This window comes from Lissotriton helveticus, chromosome 5_1 (assembly GCF_964261635.1).
Source record: "Lissotriton helveticus chromosome 5_1, aLisHel1.1, whole genome shotgun sequence".
Taxonomy (NCBI): domain Eukaryota; kingdom Metazoa; phylum Chordata; class Amphibia; order Caudata; family Salamandridae; genus Lissotriton; species Lissotriton helveticus.
This window is the reverse complement of record NC_136065.1, coordinates 2,061,927,589-2,061,945,810: the sequence shown is the minus strand read 5'-3', so window position 1 is coordinate 2,061,945,810 and position 18,222 is coordinate 2,061,927,589. Positions and strand designations below refer to the sequence as shown.

Genomic DNA, 18,222 nt, shown 5'->3' with positions numbered 1-18,222 from the left:
GATCTTTGCTGGCTTAGGCAGAAGGGAGATCGGACGGTAATTACAGAATTGTAAAGGATCAGCATCTGGTTTTTTCAGGATGGGAACCAGCATAGCCTGTTTCCATGCCAAGGGGAAAAGACCCGAATTTAGCGAGGAATTCCAGATGGAAAGGAGAGGGTTGATCAGGACAGGGGCAAGATTGCCCATCACCTTTGCGGGAACAGGATCTAGGGGAGATCCGGATTTGCCTTGGATAAATAGTTTGGTGGCAATCTCAAGACTAAGCTCTTCAAAGGAATTAAATAGACCTGTCTGAGGCTCCGTGTCACTGAGTAGAGGGGGAGACAGAGCTGGTTCAAAAGGGGCGGTTAATTTAATAATTTTTTCCTGAAGAAAATCAGAGAGACCATCACAAAGCGCCTGGCTAGGGGGGCACAGAGTCGTCAAGGCAGGGGGATTGACAAAATCCTTCACTATTTTAAAGAGGGATTTGGAACTGTGAGAAGTAACCTCTCATTGTGGAGCGTTTTCGTTTTTGAAATTTATTCAACGCCAACTTATATGTAGCTTTAGAGTCGGCATCGTAAGTCTGCCGCCATTTACGCTCCAATTGTTTACACCGGGTTTTTTCCTCTCGTAGGTATATCAATAACCTTCCAGTTGGAGCCCCATAAACTCCCTACTCATTGTCACATACACTATGAAGGCAGATGAGGCAGGCCAGAGTATTGAGTCTACGCATTCCGTTGTCTGCTCTTTTACACTACTTGCCACTAGTTTCTTATTCCTCTATCTTTGATCTACCCTCTTGGCTGATCTCCCCTGGTTCATTTTCTTAGTTAAAGAGTTCCCTTAGAAACAGTGTCCATTTTTATCACTGGAAGTTGGTGACAGGATTGTGGGGTGCAACAGTTAGAGAGCGTTCCCAAAGGTGTAGTGTGGCAGACAAATGGTTCAATGGAGGGTGTTACTGCCTCTATACCTGTCTATCCTCTTTATAAAATATGTCCATCTCTACCCCATTTTTACAAATCTTTTCTAAATACTTTCTGTTTAATTGTTTCGCTGCCCAATATGTATATCGCCTTTTCTCACGCTGGTTCTCATCTTTTGTGCAGCAAATATTTATTTCATCACTCCTTTGTGATATTCGATAATTATGCCTTTTCCATGACACTCCATTTTCTTCTCCATCTGCTCATTTTATTTAACAATTTTTATTTTCAGGGATTATTTTTCTCCTTTTCTCATAGTTGTCCCATTCTTTTAACCTTCTTGATTTCTCCATTTGTCTTCTTTTCTTTCCGCCTGCTGTCGTTTTTTCTTGTGCTTTCTTTGCTTTGTGTTCAGTTTTTTCTTTGAATTCTGTCTTCTCTTATTTTATCTGTTTTCCCTCTTATTTGCTTTCAATAACTCCCCATCCTCTCTACTTGTCACCATCATTTTCTTTCATTGTTTCATTGCCTTATTATCTTTCTCCTCCTTTTGCAATGCGGCCTATTTTTCTTTCTCATATTCTCTTTGCCTCCAAATATCTCTCACTTATGCTCTCGCATGGTTCAGCCATTCTATATTTTTCTGTTCTGTCTCCCATTACCTTTCTTTTTTTCCCTCAGCACTATTTTCGTTACTGCCTGACATCTCTAATTATATGTAATTTATTATATTTTGATCTTCAGTGTTTATCCTTCGTTTCTTTTTAATTTTTCTTCCCATTTCCTTCACTTTTCCTGTCTCCCTAATTTGCATTCTTTACCTCTTGTTACCTATTTTTATGTCATCCCCTTTTTTTGTGTTACGCATCATTATGTTCATTGTCTTGTTATCCATTTTCTGCTTATGCTTTTCACTTCTTGTTGTCCAGCTCTCACAGACCTCTTAAGTTGAAACATCTAGCACATCTATCACAGTGCAGCTCTCTGACGCAGTGCTTTGTAGGACTAAGGGGAAGGATTGGCTGTAATAATGCAGAAGGGTTCCTCAGTTCTTACCTCTCTGCATAGGTGCTGTGTCTCACCTTGTGGCTGGACTACCGGTACCCTTCTTTATTTATTTTTTTCCTCAGAACTGACTACTGTTCCTACATTCACAGCCTAGGTTTTCTGCCTTTTAAAAAAATAAATAAACGCATGTCAAGGGAGGCAAGTGGCTACAAAGAAGTTAACAGCTCTGAGCTCTTGCTGAGTGATCATATAATGACTACTGACAACTGGCCAATATGATGTGAGCACAGATAGCCAGTCCCGAGTATTTAGGCATCAACATTGCTGGCAGTTTCAAAACCCATGATGAAATAAAATTATCCAAGAAGGCCGAGAATGGAAAGTAATAAGATGTTGCTTAGACATCTTACTCTAGTCTTAAACTGCATCACTTGCTTTCGGTTTCAAAGTCTGTAGGAACGTGCTGTTTAGAGTGAGGTTTTTATACCGTAACCATCTAGTGACAGCTACCGGCAGCCTTGCGCATGATAATTAATTGCTACATTATAGTCTGGATTTTGCTACCTAGCCTACATACACCAGTGCATCTCTGAGTCAGTCAATGCTACCTAATTAAACACACAGGGTTAGTTTAGTTGCCCTTTATTTGCCACTTACTTAATTTATCTTGCTACTACCTGTACCAAACTTTTTGCAAGTATCATGCACATGCTATACTTTATGACACCGGCGTGGACTTTCACTTAAGAGTGACGATCCAACTGCTGGTCACTTGCTGCACTCTGCTGCCAGCCACGATGTGCACTCTACCTGTTCATGATCATCCAGGCAGCTGCTGGCCACTCGAGTTGATACTCCTCGGCCCCCGGCCCCGGCGCTGCCGCTCGCAGTCCTGGCCAGAGCTGAGACTGACTCGCCGGCTGAGGGCTCAGCTGCCAGGTCAAGGTGGCGCAGCCTGGAGTGTTTTCTGCACAGCCACCCGCCGCAATGAATCGTTCATTCCCCCTCTTGCGCGGCGGCGGGCAGCCATGAGAGACTCGAGTCCTGCTGCCTGCGTGCACCACCACTGACTCTGATTCCCCCGCCGCTTCTGCCTACTGTGGTGCTAGGATGAAGGACGACACAGGACACCAGTTAGGGATAGTAACTTCTCGCCTCGAGCACGTGCGCTCGGCCTCTTTTATTAACAGCGTCACCTGACCCAGTGACGTCTGCGGTGGGTGGGTGTTCAGTGTAAGGCTACATGAAAACAACTAGACTGTGTCCTGGCAGGACACTACATTCCTCCCAAAGTTCAAGGAAACGAAAAATGAATGTCCATCCTGCAAGAAAACAGAACAGAAAAATATAGCCCCACTGGATTCGCTTCTGGGGATCGGCTGCGTTCTGGACTGAAAAGTCAATCAGATGAGCTTTACCTCAGCGGTGTACTTCAGATCATCCTTGTCTTGCTGTGTTGGCTCTTCTGAACAGTGTTCATTCCTTGGATCATTGGGAGCAGAATGGATGTGACCCTTGATGGGTCTCGCAGGTGTTCCGAGCCCAGTGGATGACATCGCTTGTTGGTTGCTGGAGACGACTACGGCACCAGAGGTCTTTCCTTGGATTCACTGGTCTGGGTGCTTTCGCACCTCCTGCTGGCCAAGTACCTTCAGACGTGCCTTTCTCGCCTGATTCCTCTCTCACTGGAGCCTGGAAGACTGGTCTCTCGTGCTTGGACTCTCCTCTCACTAGAGTCGCTGGGAGGACCCTCTTGCTGGACACGATGGGACCGGGTGGACCGTGCGGGGCTTCGCATGAGCCGCGCAGAGGCGTCGCTGAGCAATTTCCAACCGACTCACCGCCAAGTCGCTCATGTTGCCCTCGGAGGTATTGATGTCACTAACCAGTATGGTCTTGCCGTTAGGACTTGGGTTTAGTGCCTTCATCAGACCGTTTCTCGGTGCCAGGTGTTCGCCTGGGGCCTTTGTGCTTCCTGTTGCCTGTCGTGGAGCTGCCGCTGCTGCACCTCTCCTATACAGATTCCTCTCTCACAGGGGTTCCGCCGAGGCCCTTGTCCCCTGGACTGCCACGTGACCGTGTGGGCTGTGCGGGTCGCTGTGGGACTTCAGACAAGGCCACAGTCGAGTCTTGTGTAGTCCACAAGGGTGGACCGTCTAGTGCTCGTGTATGCTCTGCTTCGGCAAGCTCCAGGTTCACTGGACACCTCTATGGTTCTTCGGTGGGTGGTCTCCTCAACTGCAGGTTGTCAGGATTACTGGGATTCATACGGGTCATGCGATGCTCCTTGGACAGCACCGATGTTCCTGTGTGCTGAGTGTGGTTCTCTCTCTTCCTCTGTGGAGTGATGTTGTGTTACTCCGTCCTTCCTCTTCGCTCTCTTTCCTCGACGCAATCCAGTCTTCTTTCTTGCTTGCTCCTTCTAACCAGACTTCACCATGTAGAGGGCCCTCTACATGTTTTCTTCCTGGTCTTGTACGCGCAACGAGATACTGTCTTCACTTGGTTTGGTGACTAGACCTGCCGTCGTATCTTCCCTTTACTTGATCACTTCTTTTGCTTTCCATCAGGAAAACCCTTCCTTGGTCATCAGGTTTCTTTGGCTCTAAGGTTCCTCCTTCAGTGGCATTTCTGCAATTCTCTGGCGAATTGTCTTCTTGTCTTCTTTCCTTTCTTTGTGGCGTCGCGCCCTTATTCACCCTGTTCCATCTCGCGACGCGGTCTGGTCACTGTGCTGTCTTGGTCTTCCCAAACCGTCTTCTCCGACACTGTGATCTTCTCTTCTTGTGAATTGGACCAGTCAGCACAATCTTCACTGTTGCTTCTTCGTTTGGCGACCAGACTGGGTGGTCGGCTCTTTGCTTGGACGCGACTGTTTGGTTGGTTGGCTTCATCTTTGACATGAGGCTTCATGCTTCTAGCGTTTGCGCGCTTCATCGGCACTGTGGAGGGTTCCGTCGCCACTCCTTGTGCCTTCAATTGGGCATGCCATCATGTTTGCTGATGATGGTGCTCTGGTGGCTGTGAGATGTCGCTGCCTCAATCTAGGACCTTTGTGCGCTGTCCTGTGGCGTTGGCGTGTCGCTATGCAGCGTCGCTCTGGTGCTCCTGATTTCTGGCGCTCCAGGCACGTACCGGAGCAGTGTTGCGCCGTCACGTGGCGTTGGCGTGTCGCTGTGCAGCGTCACTCTGGCGTTCCTGATTTCTGGTGCTCCTGGCACGTTCCGGCGCAGTGCTGCGCTGTCTTGGCGTGCGGGTGTGGGGCTCTTGTACTCCTTGCGTGTCCCTGCGCAGTGCTGGGCTGTGCTGTCCTGGTGTGCTTGGTACTTGTTGGCTGCAACAGCTGCTGTGTGTTTGTGCCACTTGCCTCACAAACGCGCCTATGGAGCTGCACTCCGCAGTCACTGTGTTGCTAACTTGCGTGGTGACCATGCACTGTCCTTTGCCCCTTGAATGCTGGTGCGTGACTTACGGAGGGGCTTGATGGCCAATATCAACGGCGGTCATCCGAATTCGATGATCCGCTCGTGTGGGCTATGCCACGTTCGGAAGGTTCATCCGTGTGTGCAGCGGTCACACACGGCGGTCATCGAATTCGGATGACCGCTGTTGATATTGGCCATCAAGCCCCTCCGTAAACCCCATTATTGAGCTCTACAGCGGGAAGTGACATTTCTCGCACCGTCGTTTGCAATAAGAGATTCGGATGATGATCCCTTGTTAATTTGAGCGGGATCGAAACGTCGACTCCTTTAAGTGGGCATACAGTATATTCATTGTGTATTGTTTGTTTGCACCACTTCAGGATACACTGTTAAAAATTGTTTATCGACTCAAAACAGTGACCTGTCCGCTCTTCTCTTGTGCCTGATACACCCTTTCCTATCACCTTATTCTTCCTTCCTGTTTCCCATGGTACGGCACAGGAGTGTGTCGCGCTGCAATGACTTATTGCTGTGTACCAGTATCGAAATTAAGATTGTTGTTTATTTAACTATTAAAATTTCCTGTCCGGCTGGACAAGAAAACAAATATATATAGAGCCTATTGTGGTCTATACTACATTGCTGTGCTACCAAATTGTTGCTTAGGACCTTTGTTTTTCTAATATAATTGCTACCCATGGTCCAGAGCTACCCCTTGGGTCCCCTTGTCCTCCAAGAATTAACGGTGCAGGCTTCTCCAGCCCTCTGCATGTCCTTCTTACTTTCCCCGGAGGCACAGGCACACATACACAGGTAGGTGCTTTATTGTTCTTTCTGCTTGTGACTTGCTTCTTCCTGCTGCCATTGTTCACAGGTTCTGCAGCCGTGCTTTCGGTGCTGATGGGGTGGGGGCTCTGCCGCGTATGTCCTGGCAGCACTGTGTGCTCACTGTTCCTTGGTGTCTTTACGCCTCCCTGGCTGTGTGGGGACACGCGTTGCTACTGGCAGTTTGTTTGCTTCGCTGGGGGCTTGCCTCATTGTCTGCCGGCCGTAGTCTCATTACTGGCTGCAGGCGGGTAGGGAGACACTCGTAGGCCATCATTCTCGCCTCCCTGTAATTTACCGCTTACCGGCAGCCCGCCTCCTCAGTTCTGTGAGGGCTGCTGGGGCTGGCTGCTCTTGCCCTTGGGGTCACAGTTTGCGAGCTTCCTGTCCCTCGCAGCAGACTCTTCACGGCCGCGTGGGGTGGGGGCTAGTGCCGCTCCGCAAGGCCGCCGGCCACACGCTTTCTCTACCCTTCATCTTCGGCGGCGATAGCTGCCTACAGTCCCTTTTAGCGGAGCTGGTTTTTTTTATTCACCCCCACCGCAGCAGCTTCACCCACGCTGCGCAGAGGGGGAGGGGGGTAGCCTCTCCCAGATACTGCGGGCTTCCTTCTCTCCTTGCCTCTCCCCCACCGCCGCAGTGGCCACAGTCACACACTGCGCAGCGGGCAGGGATCGCTGCAGGCAGGCCGCGGGTGGGCTCTGCGAGTCTTGCTTTGGTACAGGGTCACTGTCGGGCACCCCTCGCACTGTTTGGGGGCACAGTTTATGTTTATAGCGGGTGGGATCCGCTTTGCATGTCCTGGGCGGCGCTACCAGGCAGCCGCCATTAAACAGTCCTGACCGCTGCGGGTGGGCTCTGCTTTCGGTGTAGGTCACGGGCTCACCTTCGGCCGACGGGCCTTTTCACTTCGCGGGTGGGCTCCGCTTCGGTCACCATGAGGTGGGCCTCACTTGCGGCAGAGGCGGGTGGGCTCCGGTCGGTCCGCTTACTCCCGGGCACTTCGGGCCGCGCCTCCACGTGGCACTCAGTTGCGGCCGGCACAGGTGGGCTCTGGTCGGTCCGCTGCACTTTCCCCTCGTGCAGGGAGGCGAATGCTGGGCATGGAGGTGCGAGGTGGGCTCCCGGTCACCTCGTCCTTGGTCGTGTCGGCCCGGTGTTTGGCTCACGTCCTGCGGGCCTCCGCTAAGGACACTTGCCGTTGGGGGGACTGCTCATGGCACAGCAGCATTCTCCTTCTTTTCCCCCCAAGGTTTAGGCTGGTGCACGCATGGGCACCGGATCCGCCTCGTCGCCATTGTGGCTTGTCAGTGCAGTTCCGCGATTAGCCACTAGATGCCAATGTTGCTTTGTTTCCAGAGGCGTCCTCTGCTCGTTCCTCTCCGAGTCCTCCAATGCCTTCTCACTTCCTCTGGAGGAATGCTGGTGCAGGCTTCTCCAGCCCTCTGCATGTCCTTCTTACTTTCCCCCGGAGGCACAGGCACACATACACAGGTAGGTGCTTTATTGTTCTTTCTGCTTGTGACTTGCTTCTTCCTGCTGCCATTGTTCACAGGTTCTGCAGCAGTGCTTTCGGTGCTGATGGGATGAGGGCTCTGCCGCGTATGTCCTGGCAGCGCTGTGTGCTCACTGTTCCTTGGTGTCTTTACGCCTCCCTGGCTGTGTGGGGACACGCGTTGCTACTGGTAGTTTGTTTGCTTCGCTGGGGGCTTGCCTCATTGTCTGCCGGCCGTAGTCTCATTACTGGCTGCAGGCGGGTAGGGAGACACTCGTAGGCCGTCATTCTCGCCTCCCTGTACTTTACCGCTTACCGGCAGTCCGCATCCTCAGTTCTGTGAGGGCTGCTGGGGCTGGCTGCTCTTGTCCTTGGGGTCACAGTTTGCGAGCTTCCTGTCCCTCGCAGCAGGCTCTTCACGGCCGCTAGGATGCTAGGATGAAGGATGACACAGGACACCAGTTAGGGATAGTAACTTCTCGCCTCGAGCACGTGCGCTCGGCCTCTTTTATTAACAGCGTCACCTGACCCAGTGACGTCTGTGGTGGGTGGGTGTACGGTGTAAGGTTACATGAAAACAACTAGACTGTGTCCTGGCAGGACACTACACCTACTTCCTCCGGGACGTGAGGGAAATCTGGATTTTAATCCCGGCCCCCATGGTGCCGCCACGGTGATTGACCGCTGAGAGGGCACCCCCCCAAATTGGAGCAGTGCGTGAGAGAGTGTGATCTCTGAGTAAGCCGCGCCACAGCCACTATTGCCCCATTTATTGTTTCCAGGCAACCCAGAAGGCAGCTGCCAGCCTGGGCAGAGTGCAGAGATACATTGTAGCGCTCTCAGCCACTCCACAGAGCTGAGAGCACAGATCGGTTAACTATTTAGGTATTCAGTTCAAGAAGCAGCACGTCTCTCGGAGCAGAAGAGAGCCCGGGCACAGGCAGCGCTGGTGGTGCGCCTGGCAGGTGCCAACATGCGTGACAATGCATTTCAGTGCGGTGATGCAGAACACTGCACTGAAATGAGTGAGCGTCACACCTGATGCGTGACGCTTGGCAGGACTGCTGCCAGTCACCTCAAAGAACCTGAAAAAAAATACATTGGATTTCTCAGTTTTAATCTTAGTGGTTTTCCCACTCGATTCATTCGTTTTTAGGTCAAGCCTAGAGCAGCGCATGCGCTGCTTGCTCGACTTATAGTAAAGGGGTTTTGAAAGTGCTACCCACAAGCTGTTCCTAGGCTCAATCTTGCGTGCACGCTCCCGTGCACCTGCGCAGCAGCCATCTGAAGCCATCTGCCTTTCTTATCTCTACCTCCGATGCTAGCCATTACTTTCACTTTCGCGGCCAGCGCGGCCGTGCCACTTTCACGACTGCGCGGCCATTGCTTGTTAAAACTAGCCATAAACCAAACCTGATCCTAATTTTGCATTCCAAATAAAAGTGTTTGCCTGGAGTGCCCTGAATAGTTGAAAACTGGTTGAAAGTCTGTGTACTTTTGTGCACAGACTTATAATATCCACAAAACCAAATCAAAAAAGTTACCTTTGTGCTATGACGTCGGTAAGTCCACGTTTGATTTGATGTCCCAGTGTGTGTGTGTTTTTTAATGATTTTATTTGGCTGTCTCTCTTGTACCATGCCATGTTGGAAAGTGTACATTAAAGGTAAATGCTTCGCAAATTAAAATGTGTGCAGTGTTTTTCAAACAATTTACTAAAAAACAGTGCAAGTTAAACTGCAGCCTCTGATCATGTGGTTTATTCAACAGTAACCATGAATGACTCATATTTTAACCACCGTAAAGCCCATGCAGGCGCATCTAAATGTACATGCTACAGAAAATACTCTCCTGTTGTTAGCAAAATGAGGCGCTATGGCTGAAAGCGATGCCCTCTTATAAAACCTTAACTCCGAGCTGGTCCAGGTTCTGACTCACTGACACACTCCCTTGCACTTTTCCTGGGTATCATTCATTGTGTGAAATCTGTATTTTAGTGCCTCTCAGGCAGCTAAGAACTGTGCTCTGCTCCAGCCTCTGGGAATCACGGACCAGCCAATGGAACGAAGGCAGCGTCCCTGAACAGATCAGCTCTCTTTGTATTTTGCTTTTCCATTTGAGCTTTGAAAGGAAAAGAGTACTGACCAATGAAATCGAAAAAACTAAATCTAGCTTTTAGATTGCGCTTTGCTCTGTGAATTACTAAAGTTTCAGGAAGTAGAATCAGTGTTTCATGTGCAGGGAAGTCTAAAAAGAAACTTTAAAGTGCTGTGCATTTTAAAGAGTAAGAAACATGTCAAAATGATAGTTTTTTGCCATTCAATACCATTGACAGGTCCAGTAAAAAGATTTTCGATACATAGTGCAGTTGCTGTTCTTTATAATGCTTCTACATTACTCTTCTTATAAGCGCATTTGGAAGGACCTTTTTTCTCGAAGACTTTGCATCCCATATACATACATTATGCTAATTCAGTTAAAAGTCCTTTTTTCCCGTTAAACTGCAAAGCTGTACTTTTGGACAAGGCTAGCGCGACCTATCGCGAGCCGTCCTTAAGGCAGTCATGGTAGTCCCCAGGTCCAGGAGTAGGTGGGTGTGGGTCAATGCGCCCTCGGACGCAGGCCCCACCTCCCCCGAACAACCAATGACTGTGCCCGTGGGTGCGCAAACAGGAAGCACTTTAGTGCTTCCGGTTCAGCACGCTTGTACACATCGGGCCAGCCGGTTTAGACCGGTATGCCCTGTGTCCCCTCTCAGAAGAGGGCAAGGGGCGCGGGAACAGTCTCTTGTTCTCTCGCTCCCCCAGCATATGGGTCCGGGCAGAAAAAGGACCCGTAACATGTGTTTCTTTTTTCGTTTCTGCAGATCTGGCGGTTTAAGGCTATCCAACAGACCAGCACGGGATCAGTGAGTGCACGGTGGCGGCGGACAAGAGCGCATTGGAGATGGTGCTCAGGTGTTTTTCGCTCGATCAGCTGCGCCGCCTGAGTATCAAGACTTCCGGCATGCTGCAGAGTTGCTCGGTTACGGGAGATGCCAGGACGGTGCAGTCCGTGCGGGGGAACTGCGGTTTCATCAAATTTGCAGTCTGTCACCGGAGCAGAAGAGCAATGGAGTGCTTGGGACTTCCGCTGATGCCGTTTGCCAGGGCGCAGACGGGCTACGAGGTCCTGACGGTGCTCGGTGGAGGAGACAAAGACGAGATCAGTGGTTAGTAAACGTGCGCTGGCTGAGGGGTGATTGCGCCTGTAGGAGTCCCAGTGTGCCCGTCATTATGCAAATGGGGCTTGGGGGACTCCACATGCTGTTTGTCTCGCTGTTGCGGGCGTGTTGGTTTATTTCCCTCTCGCCAGAACTGTCCGTCCGGTAAGCTGGACCCCCTACGCAACGTTTACAACTCCAGTGGCAGTGACAGCCAGTCGGTAGGCTGTCTTGGTGCAGGGGCCAGGGAAGTCACTCTTTTCAGTAGGTCTGTGGCCACCCTCACAGACGTACGCCCATCTGGGCGCAAATATACAGAATTGCAGCCCCCGTTATAGACTTAAGGCTCAGGGCATGGGGGTCCCGGGGAAAATATCCGTCCGATAAGCTGTACCCCCTACGCAGGCCCACTCCAGTGGAGTCTTTTTGTCGTTGTCGTACCTGGATCTGAGGCTGCCAGTCATTGACCTTGCCGTAGGCTCTAGCGGGGGACACGCAGAAAGTAATGTATATACATGTGTAGATCACAATAGGATTGATGATGTATTAGCAACATGTTAAGGTTAACCAAGTAACCTTGTGTATCGTTTAAGATACCCGGACTTTCTGTGTAATTGTTCATAATGTGTAAATAATATCAATGTTTTTAATTATGTAATAAATACGGCCGGGGGGTTACTCCCCCTAATCCAAAGGAGTGTGGTCTGAAGTGCTTGCCTTGGCCGAGGGAGGGAGACCTCATACCAGGGTGGTCTTGGGTTTAAAAGAAAAGGGGACTTAGGCAGTACCAGGCTATATGCTAAACCCGCTGTGAGTTAACACACTTTAGTTAAAGCACCTTAAACGCCAAGAATAAGTAACACTGGAAAGAGCAAGTATATTAACCAAGAGCAAGGAAATAATGGTACATATTTAAAATAATGTTAAAATAGAATTAGTAAAAGAGATGATGACAAACCTTAAAATCATGTAGTTTTAGCCTAAAGTCGATTGTTAGATCCTGTGTCTCCCCACTGACACCTAACAATTACTCTGCAGAAACCATCAGGGTATTTTGCTCCAATCTCTCTTTCATTCCTTCTTTATATAGGCACACAGAACACCGAATTTAGGTCCAATCAGTGCTTAATTAGTAAAATAATAACTACCAGGGCCTGAGATTCTTCTCAGGAGACAGCAGCAGCTTGCACCAGCCGCAGTCACTGCCAACGATGCCAAACACCAGTCCCAAGAATGTTTACAAATTTGACAATACAGACTTACCAGGCGTCTCAAAACTGTAACAAGCATTGCATAGCCAATAGGTCTCGCTTTAGTTATCCATCACAATATCCTTGCTTAATGTTGCAGTTGTGGCTATTTCGGCTGAAGCTGAATTGAGGGGCTCAAAGAAGTCATCTTCAGGTACATGGCTAGCCGCGCAATGTCTGCCTGTTTCCCTTACCATGGGGCAGGATGTGGCATAATGGCCAGCGACGCCGATTTTGGAACTGGGGAGCCACGTTACAGATCGGACTTACAAAAATGCACATTAATGACCCGCGGTGCTGATTTACTCATTTGAAGGGGCGTCTTGCATAGTGTTATTTCCTTTCCTTTACAGTTAATTTTGAACTGTGTATTTCACTTGGTGAATTTGTAATTGTCTTCCTGGTGTACCGTGTTGTTTATTGATCTATTTATTGAATTTTTTTATTGAAAATATAAGCACAGAATACAATAACACCACTAACATCAAAATCATCATAATACGAAACAAAAAATACGTACTATCCCAAAAACATCATAAATCAATACAAATACAAAAAAAATAATGAAATGAATGAGGTACGTCATCACTTTACAAAAATGAAAAACCACATAACACAATTACCACAATATGTCTAAACGAAAGAAAGAAAATAAGTGAGTTGCTGAAGTGTAGCATATATCTCAGATTACCGTGTTGTTAAAGAACTGACATGAACTTGTGACCACTCAAACAATATCTAACTGTGGTTTCCTTCCAGGAAACTGGCAACACTAATATCGCTACAGAAATCTGAACTCCCTCTGACTGACATCACTGCAGGTTCCCGAGAGCAGACAATGTCGTCATAATAAGAATATGAGGTCGGACTACGATGGCACTACAGGGACAATTTGTGCCACCCTCCCTTCCCCCATCATAGACATTAACATTCTCTGCAAGTCCATGTGGAGGCCAGCGTGATGTCATGTGTTCCTAGGTACCACTGCCCACACCGGAAGACTCCAACATAGTATAGAAAAGAAGACAGACTCAAATACATTCAATCATGCATTTACCAGTAGAAACTCTAGAATGTGCCCTTGATGATGTCTGCTTAGGTTTGGAGACTGACTCCGACGTCATTCACAGGATGGTCACTCGAAAACTATAGAAATAACACTTTATAAAATGAGAGGTTTGCGAGGCCCTTCACTGGAAGAAGAGGAAACAAATGAGAACAATCTAAGGGGGTTCTGCACCCCAAGACTTCTAGAAAAAGTATCCCAGGACTCACCTGACATCGCTACAAGCATGAGTAACAGACACAGAAAACTCATCTCTAGGTCTTCATGTGAGGTCTGACCAGGCAACGAGGACCATCGGTGGCTGGGCAGGGGCAGGAAGCGATGCCCCAGCAGACGCGGGGTGGGAAAGTATGCTCTGACTGTAAATGAGGCAGGACGTGATGTCATGGAACTTAATTTTGCCTATCTAGTGAACGTACCATATCTATTTAACAAAAAGAAGTTCAAAAAGCTCAGCTGGGGTCAAGGTGAGGCCAGGCTTCAGTGACAACTGTTGTAATGTACCTTTTACTCAATGCACTCTCTCTACAGAAGTTCTCTCCCTTGCTGCTCAGCCTATGATGAGGTCAGATAGAATGTTGAGTGTGTTTGGATTGGAAGGGAGAATCAGTTGGTGTGGATGGGCTGAGCAGTGAGGAGGCTGCTCCTGGTGGGGCACTTTAAAGGATCTGACTAACATCCAATAAAGCTGTGATCCTGAATTACATCACCTGGGGCCATATGTAGGTAGCCCAATACCGGTTGGTAACGGCCGAAATTACCGGATTTCGGCCGTTATCGACCGGTATTTAGTGTTTGAGATGTAGGAGGCAAGTTTAAGGATTCGGTAATTACCGATAGGAATCGGTAAAATACTGATTCCTTATTTTAAGGAATCGGTAATTACTGAATCCAAAAAGCTATGTAGGAGGCACTCAAATGAGTGCCTTCTTGCATTCAGGATTCGTTATTTACCACCAACTACAAGTTGGTGGTAAATAACGAAAACCTTTAAAAAAGCAAATTTGTGATTTTTTTAAAGTGCCATGTGACAGACATACATGCCCTTAGGGCATGTATGTGTGCCACGTGTGCACACATGCACGATTCAGGGATGCAACAGGGTGTCAATGTGACACCCTACCACCCTTGAATATGTGCCCCCTATTACCGATTCGGTATTTACCGAATCGGTAATAGTGAATGGCTTCCCATTCATTCCTATGGGCCTCCAGGCCCATAGGAATGAATGGGAATTACCGAATCGGTAAATACTGATTCTTAAATACCGAACCGTACCGATTCGGTAATATTTACCGAATTATTTCCTACATACCATTTACCGATTCTGAAATACCGAATCGGTAAAATTCGGTATTTTAGAATGGGTAAATGTAGATGTTGGACTTGGCCCTTTTTGCAGGGTCATCCCTGAACTTTTTGCCTTCCTCCTCTATTTTTTCTGACCTGTTGTTGGCTATTTTATGACTCTGGGCACTTTTGCACTTTACCACTGCTGACCAGTGCTAAAGTGCATATGCTCTCCCTATTGTGAATTGACGTATGGATTTGTGATTCCATGTTTGGCTATTTTGGTTTACTTGTCAGACCCTAGTCTAGTGCACTGAGTGTGCCAGGGCATGTAATCCAAATGCTGCTGGTGGGCCTGCAGCACCGGTTGTGCCACCCACAGAAGAATCCTTGTAAAATGTGTCTAAGTCTGCCATTGCAGAGCCTGCGTGCAGTCTGGTACTGTCATGCTGACTGGGCAAGTGCGCCCACTTCCCAGTCCCTAAACCTTCCCTTTTCTTCAAATCAGTCACCCCTGTGGTAGGCCCAAGGGCAGGGTTCATTGTAAGTATAAGGTAGGACAAGCCCTGATGTGTGTGGCATGCCCTAATGGGAATTACAGCCATTTTCGTTTTTCACTATTGCAAGGCTACCTGTTCTCCAATGGCCAGAATGGGCTGTTAGAGTTATTACATTTTATAATCCTAACTGTCTCAGAGAACATGGTAGAAATTCGAGTTTAGTATGCCTGAACTCAGAATAATAAAATACTTCTTTTAGTAAAGTTTATTTTAATATTCTGTGTTTGTAAATACCACTTTTAGAAAGTAGGTATTTGCTTGTCTAACCATTCAAACCTGCCTCTGCTAGGTTGTGTATTCCTATGTCTGGTTTTGAGAGTGACAGGGCTGGGGAATTCCAGGAGACAGGCTGAGTCACCCAGTGGTGAATAGAGAGGTCTGCATCTAGATGGGAGGGAGGAGTTGCACCTGAACCTTGAATAGGGCTGTGCCTGCCTTCCACAATGCTGGCTCCACCCCCTGGGGAGCGGCTGATGTCTCTGCCCTGCACACTGAAGAAGAGAAGGAGTCCTGTAAACTAAGTTCTCCAGGACTGTACTTGCCTTCCACAATGCTGGCTCCACCTCCTGTGGGGCGTCTGATGTGCCTGCCCTGCACTGTGAAAGGAAAGGAGAAGTCTGGTAAACAGTGCTTCAGAACTGGTTTGGACTGGGCAAAGGCCCCTCTCCCCTCAGAGAACAAAGGATTTTGGGGTATAAATATTGGGACCCTGATCCCATGAAATTAGATCACTTTGGACTACAAGAAGAAACCTTTCTGAGGAGAGGAACCTGAAGAAACTGAGGAGAGACTATTCCCAAGCTGAAGTACTGCTTGGGGGATTGGCCTGCAGTGGTTGCCTTACTGCCAAAGGAAGGAGAAAGGAACTTTGTGTACTTTGCTTTCAACTTGTGAAGGATCTCCAAGGGCTTGAAAAAGAGCTTGCCTCCTGCTGAAGTCTCAGGGACAACAGACTTCACCCCCCAGCTCCCCAGAGTTCTTTTGGAAGTGCCTGCTGCTGTTTTGGGCCTTCTGAGGAACTGCGTGTCGCAAGGAGCTGGAAGCGCGACTCAACGAGAAGAAGCGTGTCGCCGTCGCTGTGCCTGCCGTCGCAACTCCGAAGGAGGGTGTCGCCGTTGGAAATGTCACACTGCACCGCATTAGGAGAAGAATCTCGCAACGAGGTCGGAGCGTGTCACCGTCGCTGTGCCTGCCGTCGCAACTCCGAAGCAGGAGGGTGTCGCCCCTGGAACTGTCGCATTGCACCGCATCGACCAAAAGCACCTCGCATCCCCAAGAATCGCACCGCCGTCGGAGCTGCTGCCATCGCATCTTGGATGTCGCCGCTGTAGTTGTCGCATCGAACGGAAGCTTCACGCATCGTGGAGAAGAGCGTCGCCGCCGGAGCTGTTGCTCTCGTATCTTAAGGGTGTCGCCACTGCAGTCCACGCATCAAACCGAGAACTCCCCGCATCCCCGAGAAGAGTGCCGCATCTGGAAGATCTTCACGTCTTTATTTCTTTGTATCTGAACTTGTCGTGGAAGCGCAACGCAATTTAAGGTACATTGACGCAGAGTGTCGCATCTAAGAACTGAACTGAACTAAGCTTAAATCTACCATCTTAAAGTAATCATAGTGTGTATTTTTGTCGTTTATGGTCTTGTGGTAACTCTATATAAAGTCTACTTATTTTTTATATAAAACCTGTGTGGTGTACATTTGTAGTGTTGTCACTGGGTTACTGTATGTGGTCACAATTGCTTAACTTACAACGTCTCTGAAATAAGCCTTGACTGCTCGCGCCAATCAACCTAGAGGGTGAGCAGGGATTATTCTAGGAGTGTAATCCCCTTGTCCTGACTAGAGGAGAGGGTCCCTATTTGTCACAAGTACCTACCTGTGCCAACTAGGGACCCCCAAATCTAACATTGGTGGCAGCAGTGGGATTCTGGATTTGCATTTGTGCACTACTTAGTGAGTGCAGACCATATCGATACCACATACTTTTTGGTAGATTTCTTTTTGGATTTTCTATGTTTGCCAAGAACTGCCAAGTTTAACCACTATGAGTAAATCAGCATCCATAGCATCTGTTGATTTGTATTGGGAGGACAGAGAGAGATGTAGGATACATGAAATGGAGCTGGCCAAGTTCAAATGGAGTGGACAACTGGAGTTAAAGAATAGGAGATTGGCCCTAGAGGAAAAGATAATCCAAATGGAGCATGACTGTCTTCCCTGGACCGGAATCAAGCATCCTAGGATCGGTTTCTGGCTATCAGCCGTCTTCAGCCAGGATAGCTTGACTCCAGTGGCGTAGTGAGCACGGGACCCACGTCTGGGCATACCCTTCCCACATAGGGTGAACAGCAAAACACACAAGATGATGGACGGAATGTTGCACAATGGCAAAACATTCACCCCCAGTCACAGATCTTGGTTTATTCCATCGTTATTTTGCTCACCAAGCCACCCCAGTTTAGATATGGCCATATGCAAGTCAGTCTTGACCCTATGCCTCATGGGAACAGTTGAGACCGAACTGCCAAGCCATGTCTTCCCTGGACCGGAATCAAGCATCCTAGGACCGGTTTCTGGCTATCAGCCGTCTTCGGCCAGGATAGCTTGACTCCAGTGGCGTAGTGAGCACGGGACCCACGTCTGGGCATACCCTTCCCACATAGGGTGAACAGAAAAACAGACAAGAGGATGGACTGAATGTTACACAATGGCAAAACATTCACCCCAAGTCACAGATCTGGGTTTAATCCATTGTTATTGTGCTCACCAAGCCACCCCAGTTCAGACATGGCCATATGCAATTCAGTCTTGACCCTGTGCCTCATGGGAACAGTCCAGACCGAACTGCCAAGCCATGTCTTCCCTGGACCGGAATCAAGCATCCTAGGACCGGTTTCCGGCTATCAGCCGTCTTCAGCCAGGATAGCTTGACACCAGTGGCGTAGTGAGCACGGGACCCACGTCTGGGCATACCCTTCCCACATAGGGTGAACAGCAAAACACACAAGATGATGGACGGAATGTTGCACAATGGCAAAACATTCACCCCCAGTCACAGATCTGGGTTTAATCCATCGTTATTTTGCTCACCAAGCCACCCCAGTTTAGACATAGCCATATGCAAATCAGTCTGGACCCTGTGCCTCATGGGAACAATCGAGACCGAACTGCCAAGCCATGTCT

General features: G+C 48.7%; 1 protein-coding gene across 2 annotated transcripts in view; it reads right to left on the bottom strand.

The window, feature by feature from the left end:
- LOC144756290 (uncharacterized) overlaps positions 1 to 18,222 on the bottom strand; it is a 221,676-nt gene that overhangs the window by 141,580 nt on the left and 61,874 nt on the right. The window contains exon 1 of one of the 2 annotated variants that reach the window (XM_078645952.1): positions 13,398 to 13,549. The exons of the other annotated variant lie outside the window; for it this stretch is intronic. Within the exon in view, the coding sequence (XP_078502078.1) occupies positions 13,398 to 13,440 (43 nt within the window). The 5' untranslated portion in view covers positions 13,441 to 13,549. Of the gene's footprint in view, positions 1 to 13,397; positions 13,550 to 18,222 lie in introns of those variants that run through there. 2 annotated transcript variants of the gene reach the window in all.